The sequence below is a fragment of the Artemia sp. Qi Xiang Cuo genome, chromosome 1 (genome assembly GCF_049724085.1).
Source record: "Artemia sp. Qi Xiang Cuo chromosome 1, ASM4972408v1, whole genome shotgun sequence".
NCBI lineage: Eukaryota > Metazoa > Arthropoda > Branchiopoda > Anostraca > Artemiidae > Artemia > Artemia sp. Qi Xiang Cuo.
The window spans coordinates 91,458,912-91,484,925 of record NC_142794.1 but is presented as its reverse complement, the minus strand read 5'-3'; the positions used below and the strand labels follow the sequence as shown (position 1 = coordinate 91,484,925).

General features: G+C 36.7%; 1 protein-coding gene across 1 annotated transcript in view; it reads right to left on the bottom strand.

Moving 5' to 3' along the window:
• dally (division abnormally delayed protein) overlaps positions 1–26,014 on the bottom strand; it is a 137,740-nt gene that overhangs the window by 38,827 nt on the left and 72,899 nt on the right. Inside the window, exon 5 of the mRNA XM_089087746.1 lies at positions 24,168–24,610. Coding sequence (XP_088943872.1) covers positions 24,168–24,610 — 443 coding nt within the window. The remainder of the gene's footprint in view (positions 1–24,167; positions 24,611–26,014) is intronic.

Sequence of the window (26,014 nt, the reverse complement as noted above, 5' to 3'; positions counted from 1 at the left end):
CTTCGCTGATTAAGCAAGATATACGAGCATCTCTGCAACTAGCTCAAACAAACCGACTAAAAGTATTTTCCAATAGGATAGGAGTATTTTGCATTTAGGATTTGTTCAAAACCTTCTGTATCCAATAGGATAGGATTCATAGGATTGTAGGATTGAAAAAACTAGTGCTTTGCTGAAAACACAAAACTGCCCCCCTCCCTCCAAAAAAGTAATGCTCTTTTAAGAGTAGAGAACCCCAAAACTAGTTAGTAGAAAATAAAGCTCTCAATAGTTTTTCACCGACCATGATGTCGATAACTTTTAGCCTCCTATTATAATTATATTTATAAAAAAGCAAGCTCAGTTTTCAATAAAATTTTAATTTCAGAATTCCATAATTATTGTAAAATATCACGAGTCAGTTTATTTGATTTAGTTTTGTAGAAATATCTTGCTAAGTCTACGCACCAATAATTTTTTTTTTTTAAGTATCAACCTCGCTCTTTATTTCTGTAAGAAATTTATTTTCAAAATAGTTTTTGCTCGCTTTTACTCTATTTATAACACAACAATCCTTACAAAAATATCTTTGTTTAATTTACTTGCTGAAATCAAAGAAGTCAATCTGATTCTTTGTTAAACTAGGACATATGGGTTTGTTTCCAACCTACCTTAAACTTTCTCGCAAAAGAAACAAATTACATTTTTTCATCAGTCAGTAAATTTTAAACGTGTGTTTCCGGGAGTTTGGGAGTTTCCGGGAGTTTTAAACGTGAGCTTATTAAGGAGTTTGGAGGGAAGTATACAAGAGGAGGGAGTGCAAACCTCGAGTCAAGGTTTAAAACCGTTGGAGGTCACAATGGTACCCTTATTATATTTTCAAGTATCTCCACACCAGAAATGACCCTAAAAAACACCATTTTTGGCGTCATAAGGCATTTTAAGGTAAATTTATCACAGGCGCAGATAGAGGGATTGCCTTTTGAAAGAGCCATGAAACACCTCTCTCCAATCTCCCGGTGACTTTCTAACCAGGTAAGAAAGAATTACAAATAAATAATGAGATGCATGCTAATTATGCAAACAAAATTCCTTAAAATTCAAGATGTGAGGGTTCAAAGCATTGAGGGTTTTAGACTATGACAAACTGTTCAGCTGACTGAGAGTCTCAATGCCCTCGTATTTAGACCCTCTTTGGGTAGAAATTGATGCTTTGTGACAGAAGATGGGAAAAAGCCACACCTTCCTGTTGCACTATCTTCTCTTTTACTTACAGGTCTTTATCTATTCATGATCAACCAGCAGCCTTGGTAATCAGTGCAGCATGTGCTCGTATGTCATTGTCAGGCGACGACTTGGGAATAAACACGGAACTCACTGCGACGATCAGGTCGTATTGTAAGGCTTGATCCGTATACTGTAAAGGGCTCAAAGCCCCCTGTTTTGAGTTTCAGAGCATGAAAAATCGATTGGCTATTATTAAGGACACTAAAAAGTCCTCCTTTTAAATAAGCGTTTTCCTAACATTCTTCAATTGCTGGTTCACCCGTGGGACAAAAAAAGTGAAAAAATGATTTTCCTTGTCGTTAAAGGTGAGGGACCTTAATTATCCTGTCTGGAGTTTTCGACCATGGTTGTCCAATTTTGCACTCTTAATCTGATACCATTTTCGAGGAGTTTCAGGCTTTTCTTGGGAATACCCATTAATTTGTTTGCCTAATAAACTTTTATTACTAAGATTAATCGAAATAGCCATTCCCATTCCTGAATCAGCTTCAAATGACCAATTATTCTCACTATGCAGTTTACTTTTAAACGAGCTTTTAAACTTTTTGTGACTATAGGCCGTGATTCATTCTTAATTAGGTTGCAATGATAATGAAGCCGTAAAGTGTTGCAGCCAGCCTACCTACTCTTTAGTCTCTTTTTAAATCTTGATACATACAGTCCTAGTGTCAATACGGTTAAACAACAAAATTGCCTCCCTGGATTTTTACAAATATATCCCCCCACCCTCCGGCATTTCCGTGAATTGACGCAACTGAAACTAAGATCATGGATCAAGCACAGTTTACTTCCAAAAATTTTTATTGTTTCTTATACGGACAAAAAGTACAACTACCCGTTCGCTCCTCAAGCTTAAATAATTTATTGTCTTTATAGCACTTAAATGGCGGTCAATTGTCTAGCGCTCACTTGGCTTAGGTTCACAGGATTGGAATGTCACCCTGTGGCTGAAGCCATAAAAATGCATTGAATAAATAGCACTGTATCGAATATGTTTTTCTCGTGAAAGTAAAGAGCGAAATTGAAAATTAAAACTATTGCTTAGCTACATCCGCAAACATTTATGCCACATCTGCACCAAGTGTGTAATTTTCTATGGGGCAGGGGGAGCAATTGCCCCTCCCAGACCCAAGTTTGCTCACAAAAACCGGCCAGTTTTCTTCTGTATATCTTTCCCTTTTTGTTACAATACATGGCTCATTTTCCAGTTTTCATTTTCACTTGATTTGGGAAAATTGGCTCCAAGTGAAAGATTGGGAGCCATGTAAATTAGTCTTTCTGCAAGGTACTTAAGGAGTTGTATACTCCCAGTTTAGTTTTGTCGAACCAATTCCATATTTTCATTAAAACGGTAGTTTTTTCATAAATCTGCAATTTTGGCCCATAAAGAGTCCATAGAATATATTATCGTTGGTGTCCGACATACTCCACCAGAATATTCCAATAGAGCTCCGCCCCACCCTTGTGGGAAATTCCCCCAGATAATTTTCTTTGGAAAATTGCCTGCACATGTAAAACTGAACCGCCAAATGGAGATTACGACAAATAAAAAGAATGAAGAAAAACAGGGATTCTAGAATATTCTACCTATATTCCAAAATACCTATAGAACAGGCTTTCCTAAACTATGGGTCGCGACCCCAAACGAGGTCACATAGCAAAATCATGGGGTCGCAAGAGATTTTAAAGTCAAATATTTAAATATTAAAGTCTAATATTTATAACATACTACAGGAAAAGACATATATACTAAAGTTTATGAATTTTTAAAGACTGGAGGTCTAGAATTGAAAAATTGCTGTGGAATATGGGTCCGAGTTCGAGTTCCAGGTCCGAGCGATGGGTTTGCCCTTAAAAAGTAGATTAAAAGTATTTGAAAGAAATGCTCAGGGCCCGAGATCATGTTATACTTGTTTTCTATGTGGTATGGAGGAAGAAAATTTTCTCCATTTTTTTGACGGTGTGCCAGGGGCTTTCAGATTTGAGATTGAAGTATTTAGGTGATGGGGAAGTGTTTTTTCCTGGGATCCTTAATCTTCATCCCGGGAGACGATTATATCAGTGACTGGACTTATAAAAGAGGGTTTAGAAAGATGTAAATAATGGTTTTAAGGTTTTTTTGTTGTTAGTAGTTATACCATTTATTTAAGTGTATGCTGGCTGTTGTCTTATATAATCATTGTAATGGTTGTGTATGGCCTAGCGGCTTAATAAATTATCTATCTATCTATGTAGAGATGGTAAAAGAGCGATGACAAGCAAAAAAATTAGTATTAGATAATTTTTTCAAGCTAATCATTATGACCATATAACATTTACTCACTGCCTTATTCACCGAGAGGCCCTAGGAGCAAAATATTAGCACCGTAATTGAACGTTGTGCTTCAGAATGCTGTTAAGATTATAAATTTTATAAATTTTATTAAGATTATATATTTATTAAGAGCCATGCCCTTAACAGTCACTTATTTTAAAATCTTTGTAAGGATATGGATTCCGTATATACAACTTTATTATTACATGCAGAAGTAAGATGGTTGTCAAGAGGTCAAAGTTTAAGATTATTATTATTATTAAAAGCCGGAATTGAAATATTGTTAACCGAACGAAAATGTGAACTTGTTGCTTTTCTTCAAAACGACTTATAGCTATCCAAGCTGTGTTGTTTGCCGGATATCTTTGCGAAATTAAACGATCTCAACTTGTCTCGTCAAGGAAAAAATTGCGATATATTTACTTCTAATGATCAAATTGAAAGTTTTATTAAAAAGTTTAAAATTTTGAAAGATAGGATAGAAAAAAAACCTTCAAAATATTTTACAGTGTCAACAATTTTATAATCGAGAGAAATCATTGTAAAACTTATATTGCAAAAATTATTGTAGATCACTTAAAAGCGCTAGAAACCTAGTTCCGTACATATTTCATATTAAATATTGATTTTAAAAAGGTAGCTTGGATTCAAAATCCGTTTTGTACTGATTTAACTGAGGTTGATAACATGCCACTTAAAGCTCAAGAGGAATTTGCTGAACTTTCGAGTGATTCGAACTAAAAATTACAATTTCCAAAAAAGACCTTGTCTGAGTTCTGGATCCGAACTAGAACTGAATTCCCCACAATCGCAGATATGTCATTATATGTTCTTCTGCCAATCAACACCACATAATTATGTGAAGTTACTTTCGGAGCTTTAACACATATCAAACCCCAATATCTTTCATCAGTAAAAAATGTTGAAGAAGTCTTACGTCCAACAGTGTCAACCATTCTACCAAGATTTAATTTCTTATGCAGTAAAAAACAGGCACATCCATCTCACTAAATTTTTTCCTTCCATTTTAATTTAATATCTACCACCCAACGACTGCGTTCGAATATATTCGATTGAACTAAGATGCACAGAATTTTTTATTTATTTATTTTATTGTAAAAAATGCAATTTTGATGAAAAATAGGGCATATAATTTTTGTAAATAGCCTATAGGCTAATAAAAACTAACTTTTCAACTTTGTGGAATTTTTTATTTTAGATTTTTGTTTCTAAACGAATTCTAAAGATATATATTTTCATGTGTACATGTATATTGTTACCTAATAAATGAATTATCAAAAAATATTTATTTGTCTTTCAATTATATTTATATGGGGTCGCCAGGAAACTTGCATTCATAAATGGGGTCGTGAACGAAAAAAGTTTAGAAGCCCTGATGTAGAATATCAGACTTGGATACAGTTCGTGGCAATGAGTCAATACAAGAAAAGGTACTTCAGACTTTGAAACCTTCTGATGTACGCCTATGGGACGATATTCAATACTTTTCAAACAGTTCGTGGTAACGAACTGTAAGTAAGGAGCGACCCGGCTCAATAGTAAGCGGAAACTCCCCTTATAGTAAGCGGAAAAAAGGGGAAGCACCCCCTAAAAGTATTATAATCTTAATGAAAATCAAACCATCAGATTCAGCGTATCAGAAAACCCTACACTAGTGGTTTGAAGCTCCTATATGCGAAAATGTGGAATTTTGTAATTTTTGCCCGAAGGAAGATCACGGATACGTGTTTATTTGTTTATTTTCTTTCTTTTTTTTTCCGGGGTGATCGTATCGACCCAGTGGTCCTAGAATATCGCGAGAGGGCTCATTCGAACAGAAATTAAAAGTTCTACTGCCCTTTTAAAGTGACCAAAAAGATTGGAGGGCAACCTGGCTCCCTCCTCCACATTCCTTTTTTCCCGAAGTCCGCCGACCAAAATTTTGAGATAGCCATTTTGCTAATCATAGTTAAAAGGCCCAATAATTATGCATTTGGATATAACATGACCCCCAGAGCCCTAGAGGAAAGGTCTTTAAGTCATAAAATGTACCCATTTTTTTACAAATAGTATTTGTTATTGTGAAGTATCTATACATTTTCGGGTTGATGGCGAATTTTTTTCTGGGGATTTTTCAACGGGGGAATTTTCAATGGCGAAGGAAGTTTCCAGTGGGTGAACTTGTAATTATACACTGGGTGAAATTATACACTGAAGGAAATACACTGAATTATACACTGTGGGTGAAATTATACACTGAAGAAAGTTGCCAGAATTCCTATACAAAATTCTTTTTAAATGTCTTACTTTCAATTTTTCGTCTCAATTTTACGCGTGGACTTATTAAGGGTAATTGTTCAGGGTAAAATTTCACCGGGATTGAATTGTCAAGAGGATGTTTCCGTGGGGAGGGTGATTTCTCCTTGGAGATTGGGCCCGATTTCCTGGCCTTACTTAAAAGAAGCCTTACTGGCCTTACTTACTTAGAAGTTAAATTAAAAAATAAGTTTTTTCAACTGAAAGTAAGGAGCAACATTAAAACTTAAAAGGAACAGAAATTATCAAGTGTATGAAGGGGGGATTGACCCCTCCTCAACACCCGCTCTTTACGCTACAGTTAGAATATTGTCCCAATTCTTTAAGAACGACAACTGAAACAGAGGGCCCGTTTAATTAGAACAATAGGAAGCTTTTTAAAAAGTATTAAAAGATTTTAGCGTAAAGAGCGAGGTGTTGAGGAGGGGGCAATCCCCTTCATACACGTAATAGGCCTAGTTTCTGTTCGTTTAATGTTTTAATGTTGCTTCTTACTTTCAGTTGAAAAAAACTTGTTTTTTTTTATTTAATTTGAAAACAGGCTTGATGACTCTGAAAACTTTTTTCTTAAACTACTGCTTGCTTATTTGGAATGAGGGACCCTCTCAACTCTCAATTTCCTTGATTCTGACTAAGAGTTTGAATTCCTGTTATTTAAATTAAATTAAAAAAAAACTGCCTTTTAAACGTAGTTCAGACGAGAAAACTTTGCAATGTATGTTTGGTAGAAGCGTTCTCGATCGTAAGGGGTGTACTGGTATAATGTACTACAGTTGTCGGCAGGGTTTTCAGGCACGGAGGAGAGGGACTCCCCTCACCTAATGTCTTTAGTTAATCGGATAAAAAAATTGAGCGGACTCATTCTCGATCGCAACAGGTGAACTACTATTCTGTGCAATAGTAGTCGGCATTAATTAGAATTAATGAAAGAATATCAGTGTAAGGTGGTAAAGAAAAAATTTTACTGGTACCACACCAAGTTCCCGGGAATTAATTACTCGTACTTCTTAGTCACAGCCCATTATCTCTAAGTATTTCCATAATAGGGCAACTCTTCTACAATTGCTATAAATTTCATATTTTCAAATTATTTTCCCAAACCTTTATCTTACCCTTCTATGATAACCTAACCCACCCACCCCCCAAACACAAAAAAAATAATCAAAATAAATAAAAATTTGAAGAAATAGTCCCTACTATACTAAATGATATTCTACACCACATATTCTGCTTTTCATTTGGGGGGCATTTTCCACAAGGGACGAATACTTCCCAGGGAGAAACTTCTCGCGGGGGACTTTCCAGGGGAATTTATCGTTTTGAAAACCTGGATGCAAATCGAGTCTTTTGATTTAGTTTAACACCCCTTAGCATTCCCTGAAAGTTTCAAGTTAATACCCATAACTGTTCCTGATATCAATAAAGATATGCCAAGATACACCCTTTAGACAACATCGATAAACCTACTGTCTTTTTATTTCGTGCAACACCCCCTTCAAAATTCTCTGAAAGCTTAAACTTAAAATCGTTAAAAGTTCCTGCTATATTTCAGATACGCCCTTTTAACCACCTGAAGGCAAATTGTGTCTGTTGACCTTTTCGGTGTCCCACTCAACATTCCCTGAAATTTTCAACTTAATAACTTTAGCCATTCGTGAAACATTGCAGATAAGCCCTTTTGACATCCTCGGTGCACTATGCCATTTTGACAAACAGGATGCACTTAACTATTTTAATTTAGTTCAATAGTCCTAGTTGTATCCTAGTAATAGAAATAGCCAAAAAGTCAAATCAAGTAAGTCAAGTACGTAATCACAAAGTCACATTTGTGATCGCAAGTAGCCGTCATCGCAATTGCGAGTTGTCACATTCGTGACCACAAGTAGCCTTCATCGCAGTTGCAAGTAGTCGCAGTTGAAGTCACAAGCACTCGCAGTCACTAGTATAGTCATAGTTGTAAGTAATCATAGTTGCAAGCAGTCGCAGTGCTAAGTAGTCGTAATAGCAGTTGCAGTCGCAAGTATTCACGGTTGCAAGTTGCGGCTTTCTCAATTCATCGCAATAGCAAGCAGTCGCAGTCACCAGTAGTTACAGTCACATCCGCAAGCAGCCTTATTCGCAGTTGCAAGTAGTCGCAATCAGAAGAAACTGCAGTCGCAAGTGGTCACAATTACAAGTAGTCCCACTCACAGATGTAGGCAGTCGCAAGTAGTTGTAGTCGCAAGTAGATGCACTTGCAGTCACAGTACTAGCCACACTATTGATAACTTGGATGCATAAATTGTCTTTTGGTTCAGTTCAACATTTCCCTAAAGTTTCACCTTAGCCCATAGCCTTTTTGGAGAAACCCAGGATCAAGCATTTCCCCTTTCCCAATGATAAATCTTGCATGCAAACGCTGTGCAAATTGCATAATTAACAACCCTGGGGGCTGTGGTGGGTACGGTGTATCCGGAGGCATGGTTATTAGACCCTTTAAGTATCTTGAACAGAATGTCTTTCCCAAAATTTGATCAATTTTAGGAGGAGGAGCATCTAAAAAATGGCGAAGTAGGTGGGTCAGATTGCCCTCCGATCGCTTTTCAACAACTCCCTCAACATGCCCTGATAGTTCCAGCTTAATCTCCTAAGCCGTTTCTTAGATATTACTGATAAGCCCTTTTGACAACCACAGTATGCACAAAATGGTGCATACTGTGTTTTGGTTTTGTTCAGCACCCCTTAAACATTGCCTGAAAGCCCCCCTTGATGCCCCTAACTTTGTTTGAGACCCGAGATCAAAGATGCCCCTCTTTCCAATTAACAAACCCTATATATAAACATCAGACAACTTGCATAATTTACAGCCATTGCCCAAGGGAGTGTTCGTGGAAGGGCAGGTCAAGTCATCCCTAGAGGTATCGTTATTTGAGCTTCAAATTATGCTAAAAAATAATTATCTGAAAATTTTGATCAGATTTCTTTGGAAAGAGGACAGCTAAAAGGGGTGTTGGAGGGGGATTGATACCGTCCTATCACTTTTAACTCTTAAATAGGTCACTATAACTTTGGATTTCCAGTCGGAGGAATCCCCACCGAAATTTCTACGACACCCCCCACCCTCCATATGAAGTGGCTTTGCGACAAAAATAGTAAATAATACATTAAAACTTTTTCGCTCTTTACTATAGACAACGCTTCGGCGTTGCCTCTGATAAGAGGCAATATTTATAGGTCAGTGACACGTTTCTAAGTTCAAAGTCATGTTTTAGAAATGTATGTTGTTCTTTTGTAACTAGAGAGCTACCCATCATTATACCAACTGTTTTAATTATTAGCTGAATTATTACCAACTGCATTATACCAGCATTAACCAGCTTCCACCCCCTTAATCCGCTGATCTGAATGAAAAAGCTTAACTTTTCTATACACACAGGTGGGGTCAATCCCCTTCATTTATAGGCAAAAATCTGGTGATTTAAGTTTATTATCATAATTCTACTTTTGTTAAAAAGAAAAGGAAACCATTTCTTTCTATCTATAGCATGAATTTCTTATTCCATCTTTGTATATTCTATATACAGCTAAATTTTAAGAGTGGAAAGTTTTTTCCAATTCTTTTCATATTTCAGGGTTCGGACAGGTCGGTTCGTTTCAAATTATAGGCTCTGTCCTATTTTTATAGGATTTTCCAGGCCCAAATATAGGCCAAATATAGGATTCGGAAGTCCTCGGGATCAGATCTGTGGTAGATGGCGTGGGATGCCTGGTCACATATATTCGTCATTTCCCGAGTTTTTGCATTTATTTATTTATTTTTTTTATTTTTTTTTATTTCAAATACAAACTGTACAAATAATAAAAAACAGTAAAAAATCACATACACATACTGTGCCAACGATTGACTGATACAGGTAAAATACTTGAAACCACTCTTGGTGCTTCTTGGGTATCAATTTCGATATGAGGTCAGTTTTTCTCTTTGCCAGAGACTGCTCCATTCTCGCAGATCCCACCATCTACTCTCTTTCACTTGTTCTGGACTTCAAAGCTCCTTCGAGCAAAGAAACAGCTAGGGCAATGTATATTAAAATTTTGGACTCGGTAGCCTTCTTCACTCTGTTGGTCGCTTCCTGAAGTAGAGTATCTGCTACTGTTCTCTTTTCTTGCTCTGATGCTCTAAATTTTTTCCTTTTGCTTTCCAGGTCTTCTATTTCTTTCTTTTTGTCGTGGATCTCCTGCAACTTCCGCTTGCTGTCCTCTTCGAAAGCTGCTTTCTCCTTCTCGGATAGCTCTTCTTTTTTCTTTTCATCCAGATATTCTTGATATCGAGACCGTGCAGAACGTGCAAGATTTAACAGCTCTTTTGTAATAGAAAACCGTTCTGGTTTTCCTCCATAAAGCCTCAACGTGCCATATACCATAAGTCTCGCATCTAGAACGCGTCCAGACATCAAGGCCTGGTCTTCACCGAGAATCCTATCAGAACGCGAGAACCCACGCTCAACATCTGCGCTGCCATGCGACAACGTCAGTACCGCTTTGATAAGCTTGGTAAGTTCCGGGTACTCTCTGTCCCCGCGCTCATTCACTAGTCCAAAATAATGGCTCCAAAAATGATCGATCCGAGTAATGTCCTCACGGGGTCCAGTTTCCTTTCGCAAAAGCAGCCACTCAGCCTGGGCGACGTCTGAGCTTACTCCAATCGCAATCTCGCGTACCACAGCCGCTATGTCTGCAATGCTTCTTGAATCCTTCATGTTGATCGGACTCAAACAGCGTAAGCCTCTAGAAAACCATCCTTATCCAGAGGACATTTGTTCAAAATATGGCGAATACCCACAATAAAATATTTTCGGACATTGACACAGAAAATGGCCTTGTCTTTCAGTGTTGCTTTCTCACCGAAAGCTCGTTCCACATTTTCTGAAACTATGGGCTTTTCTGCAAATTTTTCAGCAAGGTTCAAAATTTCTGGTGAAAAATATTCAGTCTCGGTCACGAAATCTAAAGTAAAAACCCCTCCGCAAAGCGTCACAACTAGTCTTTTGATCTCTGAGTACAGAACATGAATGAGAGGCTCTTCTTTCTGGAACATTTGGATGAAAGTCATGAACAGGTCTGCTGAGTCTAGAACAAACTCGAGTTGGGCCAACATCATCGCACTTTTGATATAAGCCACACTCTTCAGAAATTTGGGAGTGGACAGAAGATTCTTCAGTTTTTTCTCTCTCGGCACGAAGTTCAGGAGATTGCTGGCCACTGTTGCATGATTCTAGCGAGGACACGTCCGATCGTCAAACAGCGGCTTGGGACATGCTTCATGAAAACATTCTCTGGCACTCCCACTTTCTTTTGGCACTTTCGATATTCTTCACAACGTGCAGGCCAGCCGTCAAAAAATGAATGCACAAGAATAAGAAAGTCAGAAGTTTCTTCTCCGAACACCTGAAGACCTTTCAAGAAAGCGTCATGAATTATATGGATGTTGTAAGTACCAATGTTCAAGATTCGCTTTCCCGTCACTTCCTTTTTTCGGCGTTGAACTTGTTCCAAACGCTTTTGTTGACGTTTGGTCCGTCACTTCCAAGCGTGATCAGTTTTTCAAGTGGTAGCTGATTCTGCTCAATGGCTGACATAATCTTCCTATACAGGTTATCACTTGTCGCGTGGCCCATAAAACTTGTGGACAAATTTCTACTCTGCATTTCGTGTCCCCATGAGGACCAATATTGAACACGTGTCAGTAACTCTTTTATACCAGTGTTGTTGGTTGCCTTGTCAAATTCTAGTACAAAATATGACTGAATGTCCTTCACAAGCATTTGCTTACAGTAAGGATGCAGCGCATCGGTGATCAGATACGCGAGTTTCTTCGCACACAGGGACATTCCGTCAGGGATCTTACCCAGGAACATCGCATGGAAAGTTGCGACAATATGGTCTGAAGAGAGCAGACATGGAACTCTGTACCGTCTGCAATGCCCATGTTAACTCAGCTTTATAATCGGAATGTCCACATAGGGACATTCCGTCAGGGATCTTACCCGGGAACATCGCATGGAAGGTTGCGATAATATGGTCTGAAGAGTTAGCAGACATGGAACTCTGTACCGTCTGAAGTGCCCATATTAACTCAGCTTTATAATCGGCATCACGCTCACAAAACATGTTTGTACCAACTGATGGTTTATCCTTGGGTGTTTCATCAACTCAAGATTGTCCGGTCAGGTGAAGCTGTAGTGGACGTAGTTGAGCAGTAACTGTGGCTTTGTGTTCTGCAGATCGCACATGTTGGTTTAGCTGAGTAACACCAGCTGTGCAACCAAGATTTTTCAAGCAGACTTTTCAAAAGAACGAGTACTGGCCGTTTCCAGTCTTACACCATTCGCCAATCTTTCTACCGCTGCAATCCGTCTTAGCAAGCAATGAACTATTGAACTTGGTAGGCCCCATAATTAATTACCAAGCATCCCCTGCAAAATAGCATCCCGCGATTAAAAGGCCATAAAAAGAAAAAAAGTGGATATATCCAAAACTCGGTCGTATTCGTATCAGCCTTTATAGCGTTCAGCCAGGAAACGAATAAGTCGCAAGAACTCACAGTGTCATTAAGCAGAGACTGCTAGCCTATATACTGATCTTCGCTCATTTCAGACAGGCCAAACATGACAAAAAACAAAACATAGGCTACTAAGTAAACACAACAGCATAGCCAAGGCAGAAGCTGCTTACTAATCCCAATACAAAGCATTGGTTAAGTTCAAACTGCTCAACAGTTGTAATTAATTATCGATCTACACCGCAAGACAACACAGTCTACAAGCAGAGTCAAAAGCAAAGAAAAGCACATCTTGGCTTACTTAACGAGCAGTGAAAATTGCAAATAATGAGCAATGTTCTTGGTGATCTTCAGCCGTAAATATAGGAATAATAGGATTTTAGCCAAAACATAGGCATTTTATAGGAGTGCATTAAAATATAGGAATTTATTGCAATTTATAGGCGAGTCCGAACCCTGATATTTGTATATCACTTTTTCTTTTATCTTTAAAGCTATTTAAACATCCATATATGTTCGTGAGCGTAATATTGAAAATAAAAAATTAGGTATCCTTTTCTCACACAACACCGCCCTTCTATGAAAAACGTTTGTACCTGTTTTCAGTGTCCAAATAAGCGGATTTATCGCCATTTGAACGTTTCAGAAACGCAGTGTGGTATGAGAAAAGGACACCCAATCCAAGGTGTTGCGTCGTATATATGGGTAAACTCAACATTTCGTTTGCAATCAGAAGACACAGAAGACTTCGCCACCCTCATTGGAACTCCACCTCACATTTAGGCAAGATTCAATCAATCAATTTATTCAATCAATAAACTTAACAAAATACACTTCAATATAAACTCCCCCGTAAGGCTCTATGGCCAGGAAAAAAACAGGGGAGAAAACCAGCACCTAACTGAGAAATAACAGCAGGATAAATCGAGAAAATTGATTTTTGAGTGTGCAAGTGCCTTTCAGAAGTCGATGCATGATTACAGCATATTAATGAGCAACCGCCCTGAGCAATTCAAGTCAGATATAGGTTGTTCTTCAAGAATGAAAATCGAATGACTGGTGTTTAACGCCTTATCCAGGGGGGTGGGGAACATGGTTTACAACCCTCCCCCCCCGAAATTTTTGCCCGACTCGTAAAAATGTAACAAAAAGGCATACAAACAAATTTTTGATGTTTTTTTTTTAAGTTTTTTGTCGTAACCCCCACCCTCCGAAATAATTCCTGAATGCGCCCTAGCTGGTGTGAGTTAGCAATCTATAGAATGTGGGAACAAAATAACCAATTTTTTCGGCGACCATCATACTTATCTCAACATAGATTTTTTTTTTACCAAAACTAGCGCAAAAGAAAACCCCAGACTATAGGGTTAAGAAAAGATAAGCTAGCCAGTCTACCAAGTCAGGTTATTTCCTGTCGGAACTTGGCCTAAGTATACGCGGCTAGGAGTTGTCTTGTCAGAAAGTATGAACGATTATAAGCAGCTTATGAGAGGATAAAAGAAAGGGCAGTTGAATGGCGCCGGTCTTTTTTCAATACGGAACAACAGAACAAATTTATCACTTAGATCGACTTGACCACACACCATTAGATGACACTTGGCAGTAACAATTGATTCAGCAGCCATTTAAAACAAAGTCAACAGGGAAAACGAAAAGGGTGACAGACTAAAAGAGAAATTCGTCCGATATAGTTTTCACCAAGATAGCCGCAATTCAAATTAATCTACTTGACGAGTATATGACATTTCATCAGTTGTGAAAGAGGTTGACAAGGCATAATCTTAGCATGTGTAAATCTTTTGGAAAGGAATATCCATATATTAGGCTATATAAGTATAAGCCATGAATATGAACTACCGCTGGCTGTTATCGCCATCAGAATACGTCTTGGATTAATCAATAAGCTAAACAACAGGCTTCACAAACTCTTACTTGGCAATCAATTGCAGTTTACAAGTAAACTGTGATAAATCCAGTCAAGGCCGTGTCCGTGGAGGGGGATTAGGCAGTTTGAACTCCTCCACCCCCCCCCCCCCCCAAAAAAACAGTATTTTCCGACTCGTATAAACGTAAAAGATACATATAAGCAAATTATTGCTGTTTTTTACAGTTTTCTATCGTACCCCCGAATAAAAATCCTGGATGCCCCATTGAATAGAGTATTCTTTTTATGGAAATACTAAAGAAAGCTCCTAATCTCGGATATTTTCAGAATTAGATTTTCAACATTTACCTCATTGGCATCCTTATAACGGCTAATCGCAAATAGAAAACAAAGGAGAATACTACAACAAACGTGTTCACTAAGGACTAAAATAAGGGTATATAATAGCCAAAAACATGTTTCAGTTAAAAAATACAAATTGTCCACTTAAAAGATTAAAAATTCTCTCATTTTCATCCTTGTTTAAACAAATTAGTATAAAGTTTGCTTGATTTTTAACTTACTCTAATTGGTCTTAAACGAATTTACGTTTATGGCTTACTTTTTGAACACCTTAAACCAAGGCACTAATATTTACTATGCTTAATAAAAACTGAGAATAAGTAATATTTTTCCCACCCCGCCTCAATAAAAGAAGCTCAATAGCTTCCGAAATGGGCAGGAACACAAGTTACAGTTTATTCTAGATACAGAATAAATTGCATAGATTTTGTAATTCCTGGGAAAAGCTAAGAATAGTTCCTGTTATTTAAATTTTATTATTTATATATTATTTATAACTATTTATATTTTGGTCTACTAATTCAGTGCTTCAACTTGTGGCTTGCCTCAGTGACTTTCCGATAATGGTGTGTACAGGTAGCTCAGCTTCCGGTCAACTCAGGCCTGTTCATTCAACCTCATTTAACTCAACCCTCATTTAACATAACTGAACTTAACCCTCTCAAACCCATTTAACTCAACACCCATTCAACACAACCAGGTGCAACTCTATCTCCAGTCAACTCAATCTCATTGAGCAGCGGTTAATTTAAAATAGAGTTGAGTTGATTATGGGCTGGGTTGAACGAGGGTTGACTTCCACAAGCGTGGAGTTAAATGGGGCTGAGTTATGCGAGTATTGAATTAAAGAGTAGTTAATTGAATTGGTTTGAGCTAAACAGGGTTGAGTTAAAGATAGAGAGGAGGGGATGGGTTTGTGTTACATAAGAATCAACAAAAAGGGAACATCAGGCCGAAAATGAGATGCTGATATATCTCTCTCTCACACACACAAACACTTTCTCTCTCTCTCTCTCTCTCTCTCTCTCTCTCTCTCTCTCTCTCTCTCTCTCTCTCTCTCTCTCTCTCTCTCTCTCTCTCTCTCTCTCTCTCTCTCTCTCTCTCTCTCTCTCTCTCTCTCTCTCTACTCTCTCTCTCTCTCTCTCATCAAAAAGATCTTTAGCGTAAAGAGGGGGCGACGAGGGGGCGGAAACCCTCATATACGCAGTAATTTCTGTTCGTTCTAAGTTTTAATGTTGCTCCTTACTTTCAGTTGAAAAAACGTGTTTTTATTTAACTTCTGATCTTTTTATAAATAATGCTGGGGAATCCGGCGCCCCCTTCATGGAAATTTCCTTCCCCCATGAAAAATTCCGCCATGGAAAGATCCTCCCACGTAATATTCTTGTAAGTGTAGGTGTAAGTGTAGTTTATACTTATTGTAGTTTATTAATATTGGTTGTAAGTATAGTTTATACTTACACAACCAATGTCGTTTCGTTGACGGAAATAATAACTTTTGGCCCATTTTTTCTTCAATCCTTTTCTCTTTTTCTCTTCTTTTTATAAGTCCTATCTATGCACTTTTAGACATGTTTTCAAATGAAACAAATAAGAATATACTAATAAGAATAACAAATAAGAAACATATAAGAAACAAATAAGTATATATGAAACAAATATATATATATATGAAACAAATAAGAATAACAAATAAGGAAAATTAGCAAGATAACCGCGAGCCAAGGACACTAGCACAGACGCCAGTGGGTAATACCCCCCCCCCCCCCAAGGAAACGAAAGAGAATTAAAATGGATCAAATAAGAAAATGAGAAACGGTCGGATTTAATGGTAGGCAAAAATTTGTACAAGGTACCAGAGAATGTCCTTGCTTGCTTCCCCTTATTTCAAAATGAATCCCCTTATCATAAGTAATTTTTCATGCTGAATGAAAATGAAATTCAAAACCATTTGCTACAAACAACAGTTGCTTTTGTGAATATTATCATAAATTGAAAAAGTAAATCAGGTAATGCAATGCAAAAGTTGACCCTTTTTCGTTGTTATTGTTAACCAAATTTTATCCCACCAGGAATCAATAAATCTGAAATCAGTAGGAACCAAGAATCATCGATAGAAAATGAAAATAAAAACTTGAAAATACTACTCTAGGACATCAGTATGCTGATTAGCAGACGAGGCACATTTGCATCGTGTGGTCAGGTTCTAGGCGTTTACCATGGGCGTCCATATGGGGGGCAGGGGGGGGGCGCCCCTTTGGCTGAATGATGCTTCCTTATTTTTATATTTTTTTTATTAGATTTCTATTATATAGCATTAAAATTGCAAATTAGACGAGGTTTGCCCCCCCCCCCTGGAATTCAGCTTATGGGCGCCCATGGCGTTTACCCCCCAGAAAATACTCCCCGCGGAAAATGCCCCTCCCGGAAAATAAGGCTTTCCGAATTTGAGAATCTTATTTGAGTTTTTTTCCGTAGGGAGAAGTGATTTTGGTACTTATGTATTATACGCCACTCACTCAAGTTTACGCTGTGTAAAACTCGAGAACAAACCAGGTTCTTTGTTAGTTTCTTTCTGCTTAGCATGAGACAAGACAAAGAAAAGTGCCAGAATAGATGGCAAATATATAATTAAATATATAAATTTGGGCTATATATTAGCACATAAGGGGGGGGGGGTAAAGTATTTGGACAGTTTGAAGTCAGAAAACAATTATTACTCAATAATATGCAGAATAATTGTACCTCACATATTTTGTATACAGAACAGTTGTACTTACCCCCCCCCCCCCCTGCCCCTAATATGCAAATATATAGTCTAAATTTGTTTCTGTTCTCGAGTATTACACATCGTAAACTTAAGTGAGTGGTGTATAATATACAAGTACAGGAATTTTCACGGAGAGAGAGCTGGATTTCCCGGTGTTATTTAAAAAAGATCAGCAATCAAATAAGAAAAAAACATGTTTTTTTTAACTGAAAGTAAAGAACAACAGCAAAACTTAAAACGGATAGAATTTATTACGTATATGAAAGGAGTTGCCCCTTCCACAGTAATTTCAAGTTTCAAAACAGAATAGAAATTTCCTTCTGTGGTATTTCTTCCCGAGAATTCCCCCCCCCCTCCGGGGGAAGTAGATTTATTTGACTTTATGTCTGCTCATTTTCGGTTTAATGAGGCTCTTTGCTTTTATTTAGAAAACTTATGTTTCCCATTAACAAATACTATCTTTAAGTAATTGAATAAAAAAAACGAGTTTTTCTACTGAAAGTTAGGAGCAACATTAAAACTTAAAACGAACTGGAACTATTACATATATGAAAGGGGTTACCTCCTCCTCAAGACCTCGCTCTTTACGTTAAAGTTTTCTTTTAATAGAATTTTCAAACAAAGCTTATTGCTGTAATTAAACGGCCATTGTGTTTCAAGAATCGTTCTTAAAGAATTTGGACAAAAAGTCCAAACTTAGCGTAAAGAGCAAGGTCTTGTGGAAGGGGCAACTCCTTTTTTTCTGTTCATTTTAAGTTTTGATGTTGCTCCTTATTTTTATTTGAGAAAACTTGTTTTTTTATTAAGTGGACAATTTTTATTTTTATTTTATTTCCCCAATTATTTCCCCAAACACATCCAATCAGAATTTTGATACAGCCATTTTATTCAACGTAGATTTAATTTTTGAAAATGAGGTCTTTAAGGATAACAACCCCCTCAAAGTCCTCAGGACAAGAGTTGTAAGTTATGCCCTGGGGGCATATAAGGATTTCAGAGAACGCGTTGTCGTAGAAACTTCAAAAGGGCTCATTCGATTAGAAATTGAACTGGCTAGTGCCCTTTTTAATAGTCGAAAGCAATTGGAAGGTAACTAACACCACTTCCACGCCCACCATTTCCCCAAACTCATCCATCAAAATTTTGAGATAGCCATTTTGTTCCACGCAGTTAAAGTTCAGGAAATTGTACCTTTGAGCAGGACTCTCCCCCCAGAGTTTTCAGGGCAAGGGTTATAAATCATACCCTGGGAGAACATAAGTTCTTAAAGAAATGTTTGTCGTAGAAAATTGAAAAAGGGCTCAATTAATTTTAACTCAGAAGAGCTAATGGTCTTTTTCGTACTCAACCGGAATTTGCAAGTAACTAACTTCCCTCACATGCATACCTATTCCCCAAAACACATCCCATCAAATTTTTTAGATACCTATGTTGTTCAGTATTGTGTATTTTCACATAAAAAGTTTGTTTTTGAGGAGGACACTCCCCCACAGCCCTCAGGCCAAGGGTTGTAAGTTATGCCCTGGGGGCATATAAGGTTTTACTGAACGCGTCGTCGTAGAAACTTCAAAGAGGGCTTATTCGATTGGAAATTGAAATGGCTAGTGATATTTTTAATAGTCGAAAGTGATTTGAAGGCAACTAACACTCCTTCCACGCCCACCATTTCCCCAAACATATCCAATAAAAAAAATTTTATAGCCCTTTTGTTCCACGAAGTTTAAAGTTCAGGAAATTATACCTTTGAGCAGGACACTCCCCCCACAGTCTTCAGGAAAAGGGTTATATGTTATGCCGTCGTGGCCTATCAGGTTTTTATTGAAACGTTTGTCATAGAAACTTGAAAAAGGGCACATTCGATTGGAAATTCAAAGAGCTAGTGCTCTTTTTAATAGTCAAAAGTAATTTGGGGAAAACTAACCCCCCTCTCACGCCCACCTTTTCCCCAAACACATCCAATCAAAATTTGTAGATAACCATTTTATTCAACGCAGTTGAAAGTTTTGGAAATTAGGTCTTTGAGGATGACTACCCATCCCCCCCACAACCCTCAGGGCAAGGGTTTTAAGTTATGCCCTGGGAGTATGTAGGATTTTTATTGAAAGCGACGTTGTAAAAACATCCAAAAGGGCTCATTCAATTGAAAATTGAAAGGGCTAGTGCCCTTTTAATAGTCAAAAGTGATTAAAGGGCAGCTCACCCTACTCTCACGCCCACCATTTCCCCAAACACTTCCAATCAAAATTTTGAGATATCCATTTTGTTCAACATAGTTGAAAGTTCTGGAAATTAGGTCTTTTAGGATGATAACTCCATCAGAGCTTTCAGAGCAAGGGATGTAAGTTATGCCCTGGGGCATATAAGGTTTATACAGAAAGTTGTTGTAGGAATCTCAAAAGGGGCTCATTCGATTGGAAATTGAAATTGCCCTTTTTAATAGTCGAAAGTGAGTGGAGAGTAATTAACCCCCTCTCACGCCCTACGTTTCCCCAAACACATTCAATCAAAGTTTAGAGATAGCTCTTTTGTTCAACGTAGTTGAAAGTTCTGGAAATTATGTATTTAAGGATGACAAACCCCCCAAAGTCCCCAGGGCATAAGTTATGCCCTGGGGGCATATAATATTTTTAACGATAGACTTGTCGTAAAAACTTCAAAAGGGGCTCCTTCAATTGAAAATTGAGAGGGCTAATGCCCTTTTTAATAGTTGAAAGTGATTGGACGGTAACTAACCCCTCTCTCACGCCCACTATTCCCCCAAACACATCCAATCAAAATTTTCAGACAGCTATTTTGTTCAACGTAGTAGAAAGTTCTGAAAATTAGGTTTGTGAGGATGACAGCCCCCCCCCCCCCGGCCCTCAGGGCGAGGGTTGTAAGTTATCCCCTGGAGGCATATAAGGATTTTATTGAAAGCGTTGTCGTAAAAACTTCAAAAGGGCTCATTTGATTGGAAATTGAAAGGACTAGTGCCTTTTTAATAGTTGAAAGTGATTGGAGAAAGACGAACTATTTGGAGAAAGACTAGCCATTTTGTGTAACGTAGCTGAAAGTTCTGGAAATTAGGTCTTAGAGGATGACAACCACCCTCTCAGCCCTTAGGATAAGAGTTGTAATTTGTGTCCTGGGGGCATACAAGGTGTTTATAGGAATTGTTGTCGTAGAAATTAAAAAAGGGCTTATTTGATTGGAAATCGAAAGGACTAGTGCCCTTTTTAATAGTCGAAAGTAATTGGAAGGTTTAAAATTTTTATAGTAAAGATCGATGTGGGAATAAAGTATTATTTTTTTCGTTGTTGTTGTTGTTTAGACCAGGGCACTTTGTATCGAAGGAGTTGTCATAGGAACTTCGAAAGGGCTCATTCGATTGAAAATAGAAAGGGCTGATGCCCTTTTTAATAGTGGAAAGTGATTGGAGGGAAACTAATCCCCCTCCCACGCCCACCCTCCCATTTGACTTTATGTTTAAAAACTTAATGTTGCCATAAGATTAGATCAAAATCCACTGTGTAAATGCTAATTACCAATAAGGCATCACAGCAGTATCCCAAGAATGACTGAGAGTATTATGTTCAGATTTTTGAGGCTGCTTCTGCTCTTAAAATTTAACCAAATCAAAATAGCGTAAGTGTATCCATGCTATCAAAGAAAGTAAACAGATTTTTTTGCGAATGGTATCAAGTTTTCCATTTCAGGTCAACTAGAGGAGGTATGAAACTAAATTAGACACTACTATTTTTGTCCAGATTTTTAAGAGGGTGTATGTTGTTAAAAATTGCTGAAAATTTTTCTCCAGCATACAAATAGCAGACCAAACTATAAATTCTAAAAAAAACGAAAAGATTTAAAATATTATTTTCTTTTTCTCTGAAAAGACTATGTTGATATGAAACGAACAGAAATAAATTTAAAAAAAACTTTTTCCACAAAATAAGTTTTTCAAAGAAAAGTAAAGAACTCCATTAAACAAAAAATGAGCAAAACCAAAATAATATAATCTACCAAGCGTGAAACTACCACAAATCAGCATCGATAAATAAATGAAACCCAAATCGAACAGAAATTGCAATAAATAACCAAGTCAAACTCAAAACGAGCAGAAATTAACATAAGTTGGGCTCAAAACCCCTATGCCTTCCCAAGGCCAGAACATAATTTGCACTTTACTACAAAAAAACAAAAAACAAATGAATATGCATTGTCAGTTTAATGTACATATACTGATATTTAGTAATCAAAATGTTGGTCTAATTTGATCTATTAAAGTTAAGAAAGTAAAAGCATTTATATTTTTTCAGTAAGCTGCAAATTGTGTTATAGCCTTGGAAAGGCACAGGGGTTTTGGGGCCTACTTATGTTAATTTCTGCTCGTTTTGAGTTTGACTCGCTTATTTATTGTAATTTCTGTTCGTTTTGGGTTTCATTTATTTATCGATACTGATTTGTGGTAGTTCCACGCTCGGTAGATTATTTTATTTTATTTTTACTCATTTTTTGTTTGATGGAGTTCTTTACTTTTCTTTGAATAACTTATTTTGTGGAAAAGGTTTTTTTTAATTAATTACATAAGATGACGAATGAATCCGAACAGCTAAAGCAAAACAAATGGAAAAAATGTGCGAGGGGGCAATGAACAAAAATAAAACACAACAAGATCTGCGGTTAGACGACATACGACAACAGGCATCACAGCGAATCACAAACGAAAGTGATGGACATCAAAATATGTGATTAGAAGAGAAGCGACAGCGATAATCGCATCCAAACGCAAACAAAAAGGATGCACAGCGAAATATACGGTTAGAAGACAAGCGACAGCGAGAATCAGAACGAATCAAAAACGAAAATGATGCACAAAAAAGTTGCAGCTAGATAAATTTACCGTCTTTAAGAGATCAATAATCGTATATGTATGTAAATACCTTCAAAATAGCTCGTTATTTTTTTCTGATAATGGCCATACTAACATTTTCTGGTCTGAAAAAATGAACTAGATAGGTCACGACTTTGGGAAATAATAATTTTCAGGGGCGATCGTATCGAACATTTTTCCGTATCTATGACTTAAAACACTGAGGTCCCCATCTTTACAGACAACAGCACAGAGGTCTTTTTGCCATTCTATGTCTTAAAACATCAGTTTATTTTTACTAAAGAGGGCCAAAATACCAGACAATTCGAATTGTAGAAGAGCCAATCAAGATTTAATTATCTAAAACAGTTTTTAAAAACAAACAGTTTTTGGGACAATAAAATTTATTGAGACAGCAAAAAGTAAAATACAATCAATAAGCCTACCTTTATACAGGTGGTGATACTCTAGTAGCTAGGATGCTATGTAGTGGATATGGTAATCAAGGTTCGAATCCTTGTTAAAAATTTTTTTTTTAAGTAGGTGTTTACATTATACTGCCTCACTAGCAGCGAAGAAAAAAAAAGAGAAAGCAAAAGAGGAGACATTTCAGTGCTTCTCACGTAAAAATGTTTTGCCTTGTTCTTCAAAGTGGGGTACTTTGATTATGCTGTATAAGCTTGTCGACCGTGGTGATTCCAATGGTGTAACTTTCATTTTTAATTATCAATCCTCCTAAAATTTAAAGTTCAAGCAGCAAAAATAAGGAAAGAATACTTTCTAATAAGAAGTTCAAAATTCCTTCCAGCATTGCATAAGAAAAATTGCATTAATATTGACAGGAATTTCAATATTTGGTATAACTAATATTCTTCAACTCAATAAAATATTCCCTAAATAATTGAAGCTTTTATCAGCCCAACTGCTAAGAGATGCAAATGATAACATATCCCTTCGATTGCTTGTGTTGCAAAATTGCAGATTTTTTAAGGGAAGGGAAAGCTTAATAGATTTGAAAATTAAACCTACATTTAATGTCTTATTTTAACAAAAACTCATGTTGACTTCTATAATTTCTTCATCTAAACTATAAAAAGACCTTTTTGTAAGGTTTATTGTGCACATTTTTAAACCTAAAAGCGAACAAAACTAATTTAGTTTTTCTGATAAACGCAAAGAGCGAAGTTGAAACTTAAAACGAGCAAAATTTATGTTTAAATTTTTATTTACAGTTGCAAAATTAAATTAAGTTAAATTTTTAAATTGTTAACAGTTAATTTTTTTTTATACAGTTACAAAAGTTTATGCAACTGTGAAACACTGTTTCAAACCAACAGATTCGTGATACACCCCTAAATTTGTAGAATTCAGAAAAAAAAATAGCATTTTACTGAAAACTAAGCTAGCTTATTTTTTTTTTCGGAATATAAGATTGTATGGTAAAACTTATTGATTTCATGGCAGTTACAAGACTATTGAAAGCTCTATAGATAGATCTTACATTTTTTTGCAGTGTTCCTAAAAAAAATTCGACTCCTTTTCCTTGGTGTCGCTTTTCTGTTTTGATATTTAAGACCTCATGTTATGGTGCTGTTGCACTTAATGGTACACATGATAGAAGTCATGTTTGGTTAATGCTAATAAAAAAAATAGGAGGAATATATAATAGTTTAAAAACAAATTTGGGCTATATATTTGCACATTAGAGGGGTGGAGGGTAAAGCATAGCATATATTAAATACGTAACCTAGCCTAGGTACCTTTCCCCCCAAAAAACAACAGTTTAAATATTGTAAATTCAATGAGAAAAACCAAGCTTTGCGATCAATTTAGATAGCAATTACCCGCTTTACGGGTTTTTAATGTCTAAAAGAAACTTACTTTTGAATCAAACATTAGTCCACCTTCCAGTGCGTACAGTAGAGCCTCAGACAGTCTGCTATCAATGCCGTTCATCGCATCAACAAGACTGATTTGCCCGTCGGCTAAGTTGCCCAAAACCCTCGTGAGAATTTCTACTAGATCGTTCCACGGTCGGTCAATTTCAGAAGTTATCGCCAGGCATCCCCTTGCAACATTCATGCACAACCCTCGACACCAATTAACCTTTCTAAAAGGGATATCAGCACATTGAGCACAATAAGTTGATTTCACCAACGCAACTTCACACTCTGAAGTAAATTCAATATTCCCAGTGCTACCTAAGGTTTTCGCTAGTAAACGAATAGCCAGTAAAGTCTCTCTTGAAGCTTCTAAGCTTTTAGTCAATGTGGCAGATATACGTCCAGGAATTTCCCCAAAAGGTCGTATTTCGGTTATAGCACCTGAAATAATTGAATATCAGCTAAAGCCAAATGATTGGACAAACGAAAAGATCATCGTTTTAATAACACTGATTCCTGTCGACAGAACCTATTTAATTGAAAATATAAGGAGATATGCCCCATGCCCGTTTAAGGGCTGATGACTGCTGGTTCATACTAATATTCAGGGTTGCCATCCGGTGAAAGAAAAAATCACTAGATTTTAGCGTTTTTTTTTGTTTGATTTAGAGATTTTCTTCAATAGTCTAGTGATTTATGTGCTGATGTAGTAATTTTTTGTTCAGACAATATAAAAAATCACTAGAAATTCGCTATAAATCACAATGGGTGGCAACCTGCTAATAATCAACCTGGTGTAAAGTGAGATACTGCAAAGCATGACACATGAGCAGTGTAGCGTGATCATTTTTTTTTATTGTTGGTGTATATGGATCCATGTAGGTAAGTTTCAAAGGGCTTTTGAAAAATCACATTTTACAAAAATGTGATGAGATTACATACAATTACCATTTCAGTATGGAAAAACTTCATTTCTATCAAAAACAAAAGAAACAAAGCAAATATACTAAATAAACTAATTGCTTCTAAATTTAATCTTGGCCAAGGTATGTTCTCGATGCACATTTCTGCACACTGGATCCTGCATCTATAGCTGTTTAACCTAAGATTTACAGAATCTAAAACGGAAATTTTAAATTGTGCAAAGCTGGTTATTTTCTTTTAACCAAAATTCATAGAAATAGATTGACAATTAACAGTTTATTGTTGAACTGAAGAATTAATTTTTATTTCTCAGCGAAAATCCAGAAATATCCTATCTCTCTAGTCCAATTCTTTTATACAGCAAAGAGTTACCCAAAAAACAATTTCTTTTTTTTAGTTTCTAGCCTATTTTGTACCGCAAAAGTTTTGCTGGTAAGGAATATTTAGAAGCTATAAAGTTTCACTTAACTGGGCTGCAACAAAACTGTTATTCGTCCCAAAAATAGCGCAATTTGTCAAAACACGGATAGTTTTTTTGTGACTTCATTGATGATTTTTTGTTGATTAATACCAACAGTCTAAAAACCATTATTGAAAGGATTTTGAGTTTAGTAGAATCAAATGCCCTAATAACAAGCTCTGAGCTGTATATTGTGCATGCAGATAATTTTAATGAAATTCTAAGTTCTTTATTTTCTTCGCGTTTTTTTCATTTTTTTCCCTCGAAGTAATTCCAAAATTGGTCTGGCTTCCACCTCAAGCTTACTGGTTTAGTACCAGAGATTCTGCACAGTCTGTAACTGTGTTGAGGCCAATTCACATCCCTGCCAATCTCCTCTACTTTTGAATTCGTCTCTGCTCAATTATTTGCACCTGCATTATTAAGGCCAAGTAAGATACTACATATTCTTATTACTGAGT